At 42.4% G+C, this 14,066-nt stretch overlaps 1 protein-coding gene across 1 annotated transcript in view; it reads right to left on the bottom strand.

Annotated features, from left to right (window-relative positions):
- The window catches only part of LOC134608431 (complement component receptor 1-like protein), a 59,162-nt gene extending 46,002 nt beyond the window's left edge, over positions 1–13,160 (bottom strand). Inside the window, exons 1-2 of the mRNA XM_063451235.1 lie at positions 13,076–13,160; positions 4,770–4,876 (exon numbers count right to left, since the gene is read on the bottom strand). Coding sequence (XP_063307305.1) covers positions 4,770–4,815 — 46 coding nt within the window. The 5' untranslated portion in view covers positions 4,816–4,876; positions 13,076–13,160. The remainder of the gene's footprint in view (positions 1–4,769; positions 4,877–13,075) is intronic.
- Between the last annotated feature and the right edge of the window lie 906 nt (positions 13,161–14,066).

The raw sequence follows: 14,066 nt of genomic DNA, 5'->3' as shown, positions 1-14,066 counted from the left end.
TGGGTATTACACTCAATTCAGTTTCTATGCAAGCCAGCTTGCCTCAAGAGAAAGTAGATCAGATACTTTCTTACATAAACACTTGCACATCACAAGGCACTTGCACAAGGAAACAACTACAGTCACTACTCGGTTCACTAAATTTCGCTATGAGAATAATTCCCCAGGGTAGGTCTTTCATTTCCAGAATCCTCTCACTATTGCACGGCCTCCCCGACGACGACTCCACAACTTCCCTAAACGAATCAGCTAGAGCTGATCTACAAATGTGGCAGCTGTTCCTATCATCCTGGAATGGCAGGTCGCTATTTGTTCCACCCATATCTGACGATTCCCCTGTAATTTGGACCGATGCTTCAAGTGCATTAGGATATGCAGCCATTTTCGGTGATGAATGGCTATATGACTCTTGGCCAGTTGAGACTATCTCACTCGAAAAGTTCAATACCACCTCAGCGCTATTTGAAATGTATCCAATAGTAGCAGCCGCACACGTCTGGGGTAAAGAATGGAGAGGACAGTCAGTCAGATGCTTTTCGGATAACATAGCTACCTGTGATATAGTTAACAAAGGCCGCTCTTAGTCCTAACGATTATGAAATTAATAAGGAGACTGACCTGGCTAGCGGCTAACCAGCAATTCTGCATAACATGTTTTCATGTTCCGGGTGTTCAAAATAACGCTGCTGATGATCTCTCACGCTTGAATTTGCAGGAATTTTTCAGGTATCACCCTGCAACCCCGCAACCCAGGGGATCTCCAAGCTTCACAGAACTAATTATGCTTTAAGTTCTCTATTACAGCAAAGTAGCTCTCTCGCACAAGCAGGCTTGTCCACTAATACAAGGAAAGCCTACTCTAGAGCATACAAGTTGTTTAAAGATTTTGTTCGTGATTATCATATAATAAATGTTTTTTCTGTTGAAACTGTTGTTGCATTCACAACTTTTTGCCATATTGCTCTTGATTTAGCCTACAACACCATCAAACTCTACTTAACAGGCATACAACACTACATGTTGACCAGCCATCCCAACAAACCTCCATTCCTAACATCCTACCCAGTAAAAAGTGTCCTAAGAGGTGTTCACAGATTATCAGCACACAATCCCATCAAGAGACTTCCAATAGACCGTAAACTCTTTAAAAGTATCTCCGATATCCTTGACATGTCCCCTTTTGAACACACCACAAATCTAATTATAAAGTCCGCAGCTTACTTAGCTTTCTATGTTTTTTTTGAGACCCAAAGAATTTTCAGTGGAGAAAGCAACCGATTCTAAGCTTTGCCTCCAAAAGAAACACCTACACAAAAGACAAGACCACTACATCTTGTCCATTCCCCATATCAAAACAAGCCAAACAGGTCCTCCGGTAGAAATTAAATGCTATCCTACCTCTACCAAATGGTGTCCTGTCCTAGTTTTAGATAAACTATTGATGTCCCTATCACTTCCAACCCAGATTGTCCACTGTTGGCTATTCAAGAGAAACCCCTAACCACTAAACAATTTATGTATTACATTCATACGTTATTGCTCCGGTTAGGACATAACCCACACGCATTCACGGGTCATTCCTTTCGCATTGGTGCAGCTTCAGCTGCCTCAGGTAACCACGTACCAACACACATCATCAAAAACATGGGTAGATGGAAATCATCAGCATACAATAGGTACATTCCTAACCCTGAAAAATAAATAAGAATGGCTTTCCATGACATGTCTAAATAATGTTAAACTTATGTTTTTGAGTAATCGCTTCTATTAATTTTTGCTCTCCTTTCCAGGCCTAACCTCACGTCAGTTTTGGCACACCTCAACTGACTTGCTATTACTAGTACTGCTTCTTTTACTATCATTGCCTTACGTCCTCGTAATGTGCCGTATACACAAATAGAAGGCTTGGCCTGTAATTGTGGAAGGTACATTCCCTATATAAGTCGCAATAAGCCCAGCTTACCTGTCCTTGACGTTCCGGAAGTGCCCCTCCCACCGCACCCTCAATTCATTAACAATTCTCCTAGGTGGGCCCTCTTTTACAGGCCTAACCTCACGTCAGTTTCGGCACACCTCAACTGACTTGCTATTACTAGTACTGCTTCTTTTACTATCATTGCCTTACGTCCTCGTAATGTGCCGTACACAAATAAATATATATATATATATACACACACACACACATATATCTATATATATATATATATACACACACACACACATATATATAATTTAATTCTAAGTGTATTTTGATATAAATATATATATATTATCAAAATATAGTTGGAATAAATTACATATATATCATTTTTTTAATTTTGTCTTATTATTTTTAAAAATTGTCATTTATTTTTATTTACTTATTTCCATTTTATAATATATATATATATATATTGTTACAAATCGCTATTTGTAACTGGCCCTTTAAACGAGAAATTGCCCTGCTTCCCTGGATTGTGGAGAAGCATGTTTGCCAGCCTCCTGCCTCATGACTATGGCCCCTGGAAGATTGTGCCCCTGAAAACTTATTAACATTTATTGGGTGTGTATGGCCCTTTAAGAACCGTCTGGGGACATATTGTGACTTTGCTGAACAATGCCCCTTTAAGACTATGTCCCCAGACCGGTAAAATAACTTGTTCCTGGCTTTCCCCCACTTGGTTCAGTAAATAGGGCTTACTGAACCAAGTACCACACAGGCGGACCACCCAGAAGCTAAAGTGTGCAGGCAATTTACCTCCCAGGCTGTGAGGTTACTGCCGGTCAATTGCACGTGGCGGCGGCCATCTTGGTTTCCTCGAATGCGGTCAGCGGTGTATGCTAAATATTCTGTGGAACTAAAATCGGCTACACATTCTGCCGAACACCGCTGACCCTTACCTTCTCCCATACTGAACTTGCAGCTCCAGAGACTAAGTCCCGTTCGAAATGGGACTTAGTCGTTTTTTCGCATGAAATTGACCGACCGCACAGCCCAAATCTATGGAACTGTTTTGGGCAGGAAATTGTGCTTGCGGTCGGTCATAAAGGACTTCCAGCTAACTTTTGATCCACTGGAGGGATTTGGCTGATTTTTGGAAGTGTTTATGTCTGATGTATGCTGAGTCTGAATATGTAACTTTTATTGAAATTGAATGTATGGTTTTAAAGTTACAGTGTGTATGTGAAAACTGTATTTTTATTGTATGTAATAATTGGTTTAACTGTTTATCTGAGGGGAGGGAACCTGTGGGCTGTACTATGCATGTGATTGGTCAATTTCATCCTCCCCCTGGGAGTGTCCTGTGTGTACCTTATCCTAATAAAAAGCAGGCTGGGTGTTCCAGTCCTCAGACCTCTTCTGACCCTCAATACGTAGCCGTGTCTCGTTATTGGAGGGAACTGCTATATCACACTGGGGATTGCTATGCTCTGCATATTCCCCTGAGCTCTTAATCACTTAGCTCTTGTAAGAGCTTGTTCCGGATACGCTCTCCTGGAGGAGAGGTCTTCCCCACACGGTCCTGGAGGACAGAAGCCGATCCAGGGTGGAAGGAAGACGGCGCGGCTCCAGTTAAGCTACGGCGGTTGTGGAGCCTGCGGTGGTTGTGGTGTCGTCTGCAGTGCTTGGAGTCCTCTGAGAGCGCTAGGAGCATCCATCAACGGAGGGTACTCGGTCGGGGTACACGGAGCTCCGTTACATATATATATATATAATAAATGTGTGTGTATATAATTTTGATTCAATAAACTTTCAGTTTAGGCAGTCCCTGTAGGCAGATGCATGGATGGCTATTGCCACCATGCGACCGCTCTTTCAGAGCGATCACATGGCTCGCGGGGGCCTAATTTGCCAAGGGGGGACTGTCTGGGCTGTCAGGCAGTCCCCCCAGACCAGGAGCAACACCGATCGCCGGCGGGGATTGGGTAAGTAATATGGACAGCGGGGATGTTCTATGCCGCCCGGTGGCGTTTAGAGCCACCTTAAAAATGACTGCATAGAACCCTTAATACATCTCTATGAGGAAAGTTCAGTGTTTGCATGCAGAGGGAGGAGACACTGAATGTTGTGATGCACACAAGGCAGTACTGCTTAAGGAAGCAGCTTTGGCAGCCATCTGGGGAGTGGCCAGTAGAGTTATCACTAGGCTGTAATGTAAACACTGCTTTTTCTCTGAAAAGACAGTGTTTACAGCAAAAGGCCTGAAGGTGATGATTCTATTCACCAGAACAAATTCAATAAGCTGTAGTTGTTCGGGTGACTATAATGTACCTTTAATGTTTTAGGCAAATATATATTTCGCTTGTAACAAGGGAGTAATGATTTATAAATGCGCATCCTGCTGGATTCATTAATTTCCTGTTTAGTTTAAAATCTGTGCTTTGTAAATATTCCAGCTCATATAATTGGTATATGGGTCAGATTCAAAAAGCACTAATCTTAAACCAGACACCGAATGCATCTAGACAATTGTTGTAAATCTGGTTTGTTTGACTGAATTCCAATAGTCCTTGGAATTTCACTGGATTTCCCCCATCTGGTCAAAATCCAGTCTTCAGTAAATAGATCCCAAAGAAGTAAAAACGTTTTCTACACACTTTTGCAATGTTACTACAATCTATGTCACGTGAACATGCAATATCCTTTAAATGATAGTGTCGCTTTAAGATCTGTGACAGTTTAGAAATAATTTGTACTCTTGTGAATGTCTTAAAGAGTCTTAAAGAGGTATTTTACATCATTTTGGTCAAACACCTTTACAAGCAACCAGGTGATTTGAGGGTCTTACAGTGAATAACTGTGATAAACGAGTAGACCAGAGCTATCCGCAGCATGGCTTTGGTGATGCAGAATGAAATTCACAAGTTAAAGTCCTTGACCTGTTCCCAGCTGAATCTAGATTGAAAAAGAGAGAACAAGAGTAAGTAAACAAACGCACTATGTATACAACCCTCCTGTCTGTCTCGGTTTTGACAGGCTTATCTATGTTATCCCTATCTTTCTCTCAGAGATACCAGAGACATTCTCTTACAATTGGCACAAACTATAAAATAGCATGCTTCATTTGAGCTTTCCTTCTTTTTTTTCTTTTTAGTGAGAGCTTTAGGGATTCTTTAGTGTTTATGTTAAATAAAGAGTTGAAACACGTATTATTCTCCCCCATTCAGTATGATGACAGCATGATGACACTCAATATTTTGAACTCACCATTTTTGACATGACTGTTTTTAAAGTGAATTGTTTTAAAGGAATATTCCAAGCGCCATAACTACTACAGATCACCCTCTACTCCCCATTGTAAGAAGTCAACTTATTTTTGAACAATTTGACTTCTTACCTGAGACCGGTGGGTGCCGTTCTCCTCCACCCAAATAAACAGATGCTCCTATGCTGCAACTTCCATTTGCTATTGCGAGAACTATTGTTAGTTCATTTGCTGAGAGTGAGCACCCAATCATGAGATGTATGTATGTTTGTCTGTATGTAATGTATGAATGTTAGTATGTATGTATGTATGTCTCTGTGTGGATGTATGTATGTATGCCTGTGAACGCATGTATGTATATTATTGACTCTTGTAATTGTTCGAATACGATGAGTATTCACCTGTAAGAAAATACATATCATTTAAATGAAATCATAATAATATGTGAAAACATTTAACCATAAAAGGTACATTTAACATGTTTTGCTAGTTCCCAAGTGTGTTTTGGGGATCTAGATGTTGTCCCTTTAAGATAAGTAATATTATAGTCACCAAAGCAACTTAAGACGAGTCAAGCAGTTTCTGTGTATAGATCATGCATCTGAAGTTTCACTGCTCAATTCACTGACATTTATGAGTTAATGTGTTATTTGTTTCTCTGCGTGCATGTATGTATGTCTCTGTGTGCATGTATGTGTGTATGTCTGTGTGTCTGTAAGTATGTATGTCTCTGTGTGCATGTATGTATGTCTCTGTGTGCATGTATGTATGTCTCTGTGTGCATGTATGTATGTGTGTATATCTCTGTGTGCAATGCATGTATGTATTGTATATATGTCTCTGTGTGCGTGTATGTATGTATGCCTCTGTACGCATGTATGCCTGTATGTGTATGTCAGCATGCCTTTACGTCTTTGTATGTTTCCCCCCTGTATGTGTCTGTATGACTGTATGCCTGCATGTCTCTGTATCCCTGTATGTCTCTGTATGTGTGCATGTCTCTGTATGTTACACAGTGGTGGATCCTGGTTTTGTGCTGCCACAGGCATGACAAAACTCAGGCACCCCCCTCTTCTAAATACAGATACACACTCACTGACAGACACATATACACTCAGTGTCAGACACACACTTTTACTGACAGACACACATACACTAGCTAACAGACATACACACTCACTAACACACATACAGTCACTATTAGACACGCATACACTCTCACTAACCGACATGTATACACACTCACTAACAGAGACACTTGTACATTCTCACTAACAGACATGCATACACACTCACTAACAGACACACACACTAACACACTCACTAACAGACACATACACACACACAAACTAAAAGACACACACACTCACTAACAGACACACACACATATAGTAACACACTCCCTAACAGACATACACACTCACACAACAGACACTCACATTTTTTTTTTAATTCAATCCCCACAGCCTCCTTACCCTTGGGAATGCTGGGGTGGATTATCACTTTTCCTGGGATCCAGTGGGGCTGCTGGGCGGACGGTCACTGCAGCCGGCGAGGGAACACTAATCCTCCTGTTCAGCTCCCTCGCACGCCACGTAGTGATGCCGGAGCCGGAATGATGTCATATTCCGGCTCCAGCATCACTGCGGTGCGCGCAAGGGAGCTGAACAGGAGTATTAGTGCTCCCTCGCCACCCACCCGGAAAGTGCCGCCGCTGCCAGCCTGGGGGGCCCTGAGGTGGCCAGGACAAGAGAGGCTGGCAAGGCTGCCAGGGCAATTGGGGGTGGCTTTTTTTGCAGCCCCCCAGAAAGTGCCGTTCAAGGCAAATGCCTTGTTTGCCTTGGGGTAAACACACCCCTGTGTGTGCATGTCTCTGCCTGTATATCTCCGTGTGACTGTGTCTGTATGTCTCCGTGTGACTGTATGTCTCTGCCTGTGTGTCTATGTCTCTGCCTGTGTCTCTCTGTGTCTGTATGTCTCTGTATGATTATGTCTGTGTTTGTATGACAGTGTACCTGTATGACGTTGTTTGATTGTGTGCTTTAAAAAAAAAAAACAATGTCTGTGTGCCTCTATGATTGTATGTATGTATTTTTGCCTGCATATCTATGTCTACGTGGCTTGGAAGAAAAGACACACAAAGGGAGGGACACACAAAACAGACTAAGGGGAGAAATAGCCACATAGAGGGACTGTGGTGGAGAAAAAGAAAAAACAAAGAAAGGGGCTGGGGGTAAGAGACACAAAAAGAGGACGGGTGTAAGTAAGAGACAAACAACGGAGGTTGTAAGACACACTAAAGAGGGGTAATACATTCAAAAGAGGGGATATGAAACACTAAAGAGGGTAATAAAGTGAGAAATTCAAAATGGGGGGTTACAAGACACATAGGTGAAGATGCAATTTTTTTTGCGGGGAGGGGGGGGAAGGGGGCGGCAAAATGCATCTTCACCTGTGTAGCTAAAAATCCTTGCACCAGCCCTGACTGCACGCACAGTACTCACTAAGAGGGGGGAGCTCCTCCCCCTCCTTCCGTTCTGGGTAGGTGCGCCGGGTGTCACGTGACTACCCGGTGCTCAGTGTGAGAACGCACCGCCACCTGCTCTAGCAGGTAAAATGGCAGGGAGGGCGACCATCAGAGAGAGACAGGGGAGAGGGGCATGGGCAGAGCCAGGGGAGGGGGCATGGGGGACAGAAATAAATGGGAGGGGGCATGAGGAACAGAAATACATGGGAGGAGGGCATGAGGAACAGAAATATATGGGAGGAGGGCATATGGGGACAAAGACATGGGAGGGGGCATAGGGGACAGAGAGAGACATGGGATGGGGACATCATGGGGGGCAGAGAAAGGCATGGGGGGGCATGGGGGATGGAGAGAGAGACATGGGAGGGAGGCATGGAGGACGGAGAGAGAGAGACATGGGGACAGAGACATGGGAGGGAGGCAAGGGGGACAGAGACACGTGGGATAGTGACATGGGGAGAGAGAGGCATGGGAGGGGACATGGGGAGAGAGAGTGACATGGGAGGGGGCATGGGGAGAGGGGGACATCGGGAGAGAGAGTGACGTGGGAGGGGGCATAGGGAGAGAGAGTGACATGGGATGGGGACAAGGGGGGAGAGTGTGACATGGAAGGGGACATGGGGAAAGAAAGTGACATGGAAGGGGACATGGGGAAAGAAAGTGACATGGGAAGGGGCATGGAAAGAGAGAGTGACATGGGAAGGGGCCATGGGGGAGAGAGAGGCATGGGGGGAGAGAGACACGGATGGGTGGGGGACATGAAGGGAAGGAAGACACAGATGGGTGGGGGACATGGATAGGAGGTAAGGGACATGGGAGGGGGACATGGATAGGAGGCAAGGGACATGGGAGGGAGACTGTAAGTAACTTGAAGTTTTTAAAAAAACTAAAAAAATCTGTCAGCACCGAAGTTGCTGTTTAGTGGTTAAGGGAGTGCTCTGGATTTTCTCTTTTTTATTCTATAAATTGGCTCCCAGCAGAACCCTATTTATGCATGTTCAGGTGAGTGCAGCCAGCCCCCTGGTTTCGGCACTAATATGGTGTGATTACCCTGTGTTATGCTTGTAAAAAGATGTGATGTGCCTGTGTTAAGCTTGCAATATGGTGACAAGCATTCCACTGGCACATCACCATCATCACCAAAGTGTTAATATATATTTATGATTTAAAGCTGATAACATATTCATTAGAGCACTGGTTCCCAAACCAGTCCTCGTGGCCCACCAACACTCCAGGATTTATGTATTTCCCTGTTTTATTTCAATGGAGATACTAACAAAACCTGGACTGTTGGTGGGTCTTGAGGACTGGTTTGGGAAACGCTGCATTAGAGCAAACCCTATCATTGGCATTATTGGGAAAGCATTGTATAAGAAGATTTGTGGTTTCATGTGCACTAGCTGATGGAGTTTTCCTTGTAGTGGTTTCATATAGAGAGGGGGGCTTTGGGTGACTTTCAATTCCTCTTCTTCACTTTTTATGGGACATGGTGGATGAGGAGACAAAATATAATGCTAGATTTATTTATTTAGCTTCCCTTTACATAGTGGAACACTTTGATATAAAAAAATTAAATTTTTGTTTTTTCATGACAAGGAGAGGGGGGGGGGACTGGCCAAGGGCACTGTAGACCCTAGGTACGCCTCTGTGGCCACTCCTCAGATGGCTGTTAGAGATCCTTCCTGGGTCATGGCTGCCTAAACTGCATCCAAACATTCAATATCTCCTCCCTCTGCATGCGGACACTGAACTTTCCTCATGGAGATTCATTGATTCAATTCATCTCTATGAGGAGATGCTGATTGACCAGGGCTGTGTTTGAATCATGCTAGCTCTGCCCCTGATCTGCCTCCTTGTCAGTCTCAGCCAATCCTATGGAGAAGCACTGTGATTGGATCAGGCTACCACTTCTGATGATGTCAGCAGACTGCTTGTTTTTCTGAGTCTAACAGCATGCAGAGTTACAGCTTCAGGCTTGCATATAGTAAGGTTTTTACTAGATTTATGAAGGCATGAGGGTGCCAGGGGGGCTAGATAGTGGTTTTAACACTATAGGGTCAGGAATACATGTTTGTGTTCCTGACCCTATAGTGATTCTATAAGAATACGAACAAGTATTATTATTATACAACTATTTAGAATCAGGGCTCCTTAAAATGAAATGGAAAAAAAGTAAAAAGTGGTTTACTCACCTATTTTCAAACACCAAGACTCACTTCGTGCAGCCACGTGCTCTGCTCGGGGTTACATAGTCCCATAGGAAGTCTCCTATTTGTCTTCTCGTTTAATCCAATGCTTCTCATAAAAAAGCATTGGGAACGAGAAGCAAAAGGAGTATGCATAGTGGACATTTGAAGCCAATCATCACCCAGCACTAGTGATAGTCACTAGAGGTGTGTTTAGCCCTGTAATGAAAACATTGCTGTAGTTATAAAACGGCAATGATTTACACTGCAGGACGAAAATGACAGGCCATTGCACCCAGACCACTTCATTAAGATCAAGTGCTCTGGGTGTCTATAGTCGTCCTTCAGAAGCTGAACTGGAAACATACCTGACTTGGAGAATTTTCAGCTATTTTTAAACTTAAAAGTTGAGGAACCAGAAACCAGTGACGAGTCATCTGGTACATTTCATTAGTGATTACTTCACTTTTACAGCTTTACACAATTTTTCAGACCATGACAAGTTGATAAATATCCCCTAAAGTTGGGACAAAAGCAGTTTCTAGTAGAACTTCATGTTCATGTCTAGCACACACTGCCCTCGCCCACCATAAACATCCCAGTAAGTGTGCCAATAACCTGAATGATGTGCAAGACTAAGTATACACGGATCCCTAAAAGTAAATATTCATTATTTGCTCTGTTAGTGTCTACACTAAAAACAAAGTTACATTTCAAACATCTTCCTGCGAATCAGAGATATTTACAATTGTGCAAAACACACAGATGTTCAGGGTTATTCACAAAAAATGAATTGCTGAGAATTCAATGCGAATTCAAAAGTTATTATTAAGCCATATTCAACAGTAAATTGTAATTATTATCATTATTATTATTATTGGTATTTGCATAGCGCCAACTAATTCCGCAGCGCTTTACAATATTATAAAGGTGGTGGGGGATTTACAATAAATGAGACAATGGCACAATGACACAGGAACAATAGGTAGATGAGAACTCTGCTCAAACAAGCTTACAGTCTAGAGTAGGCATAGGCAACCTTCGGCACTCCAGATGTTTTGGACTACACTTCCGATGATGCTTTACCAGCATTATGGGTGTAAGAGAATTATGGGGGATGTAGTCCACAACATCTGGAGTGCCGAAGGCTGCCTATTCCTGGTCTAGAGAACTGATAACCAAGGTGCAAAATTAGCCATTTTGTGATTAAAGATGAACTGGTGAAATTTTTCCAAATTGTTTTTTTTGACTAATTTTGCATTTCTGGTTTTCAATGAATTGCAATTTGTTGCTTATTGATGAAACCCCAAATTGAATTTTACATTTTAGATCAATATCAGGCATTTTTTCACTTTAGTTTTTTTTAATTGCTCTTCTTTTCCCCCTTTTTTGGTTACTTTTTCTCCCTGGATCTGTAAACCAAATGGCATGAAAATGTCATAACATTGGGTATATATTTTGCCATACACTGATTGGCCCATTTTGGCTGCCTTTTGGTTTGTCTGATTGGATTTCCCAAATCTTTTTCGGCAGAAGAAATTCTTCACAAGCCGGATGACCACCAGCAAAGGGAATTTCTCCAATTCTCTTCCCCTTTATAAAGGTAGTGGGCAGGCCAAAGACAACCAAACAGTACTTACTATTGAGCAACACAGGTAGCAGGCAGACAGACAATGCCAGAAGAGCAGACAGGGTGCCTAATCTCTTGTATGTTTGTTAGCAGAGAAAAAATATTATGCCCATCGCAAAATTTACCAATGGTAAATGTTATCTGTTGAATCAAATATTGTTCAAAAGAGTGGGTGAGGGCACTTCAGGGTGTACTATATAACCTGTGTTTATTTTATTTTACTTTCAAAGTGCACTTAAATGTGTTTAGGTACTGCTACTTACTTAAAGGATCACTATAGTGTCAGGAAAACAAAGCGGTTTTCCTGACACTATAGTGCCCTGAGGGTGCCCCCACCCTCAGGGTCCCCCTCCCGTGGCACTGAAGTGGTTAAAACCCATTCAGCAGCTTACCTTTATCCAGCGCCGGGCTCCCTCGGCGCTGGTGACCTCTCCTCCCTGTCCGATGTCAGCTCCCCCGTCCGTCACTGGAGCCGAATGCGCATGCGCAGCATGTGCCGCGCGCGCATTCAAAGAGTCCATAGGAAAGCATTTCTCAATGCTTTCCTATGGACGCTCTGCGCAATGGAGGCGAAATTCGCCTCCAGCGTCGCAGATGCGCCTCTAGAGGCTGTCTGGAAGACAGCCAGCCACTAGAGGCTGAATTAACCCCAAATGTAAACATAGCAGTTTCTCTGAAACTGTTATGTTTACATGTAAAGGGTTAAAACCTTAGGGCCCTGGCACCCAGACCATTGAGCTGAAGTTGTCTGCGTGACTATAGTGTCCCTTTAAAAAAAAAGGGACTGCATTACATAAGATTCTGACACTATTTTTCAGGACTGCATATCTGCACCTTAATGTGTTAGCATATTAGCGGCAAACAAAATTGTTGTTTTCTGCTTTTTTATTTAATAATTATAGTTATATTGCATTTGCACATTTAATACAGGTGAGTCAAAATATATATATATATATTTTTACCAAGCTTATTAATTTTTTTTATTTTAGGATACTAGATTTTAAATGGTGGGAGATACTGGATGAGAGTTGTGGCCAGGGAGGGACGCTGTGAATATTTATAGGAAACAGAAGTAGTTATGGTGCCTGGAATCTACCTGACTGGATTCCACATCACTACTAACCGGTATACTCACAAATTAGTAGACATGCTTTTACAATGGCAGCCTGCAGCCTTGTCCCCCATGGTGACAAAGCAGAGCTGGAGCACCTTTAGCCAACTGCTGCTCCAGTCCATAGCTATGCCAGCCTCCACCATATCTACATTTGAGGCTAGGATGCGGGAATATGTGACCGAGAATATCTACTAAATGGCGAGTATATTGTTTAATAGTGGTGTGGTACCTGCCTCCTAGAGATTCTAGACACCATAGCCACTTCAATTCGTTGAAGCTTTTTATGGTGCCTGCAGTGTCCCTTTAAATAAACCTTTCCTATCTTTCCGACATCTTCTCCCAATCCACCAAATAAAAAAAATCAACAAAACTGCATTTTAACATGCATACAAAAATAACTGTGGATACACAATAGAAATATCTGTAACATACCTGCTGAGATTATATATGCTGTTGTCCTTTTTGTAGTGAGAAGCCCTTGACTCTAATTTATAGTCCATCTGACTGGTGACTAAACAAGTTAATAATTATCTACTAGTATTTATTATTTCAGACTGCTCTTACAAAGAGAACAATTGCAAACACTTCACTAGAAGCTTTGAATTGTCATTATTGACTCTATAAATACTTTGTGAGTTGGGGAGGATCTCAAAATGGTGTTTAACCCCTTAAACGGTATTTCATACCATCACAAAACTCTTATCAATCAAGACCCTTTGGATTTTTAAATGCTGATTTGTTATGATGGCATTATTTTGTAATTGGTCCTTAACGGGTTAATATGGATAAATGTGTATGCTAAAGCCTGATTAACCACCATCAACTGCACTGATGAGTTAAACTAGGATGACAATTCACTTTATGCCTTTAATTGCATAACTCCCAACCCCAGCGTCCATAGATTTGGGATGCTGTTGAGAGGGGGTGCTATGCTTGTTGGGGACGTGTCAATGGTGTACCCACAAGCAGGACACCAGGGAAGCTAAGTTAGGACGGTGGGAGAGGATCTAAAAATCAAGACCGTCCTGCCAGATTTGGGATAATTAGGAGACATATAAAGAAGAATCCCAGAGTATTTCATTTTCAATACAAGTACATCAATCAGGACCAGATTTACCTTCCTTGTTGCCCATGCTCCCGCACACAGCCAAAATACCAGAGTATTGCAGTATGCAATGATACCTTTTTTTTATGGGACGAACATAGTATTTCAAAGACAAGCTTTCGAGAGTATTCCTCTCTTCCTCAGGTCTGAAGCAATACTGATCAATCTGATTTAGCAGGAGTACTGAAAAAGAGCTATATAGGACAATAGGATGTATGTTTATATAAAGTTATATATAAAGTTTTGGTAATGTATCAGAAAGCCAGAATATACATAAACTCCTTTTATGGTATTGAACTGTGTGATAAACTTCCCTTT

The sequence above is a fragment of the Pelobates fuscus genome, chromosome 1 (genome assembly GCF_036172605.1).
Source record: "Pelobates fuscus isolate aPelFus1 chromosome 1, aPelFus1.pri, whole genome shotgun sequence".
NCBI classification, from domain to species: Eukaryota; Metazoa; Chordata; class Amphibia; order Anura; family Pelobatidae; genus Pelobates; species Pelobates fuscus.
The sequence above is the reverse complement of the archived record's forward strand: the minus strand, read 5'-3'. Positions and strand labels throughout refer to the sequence as shown.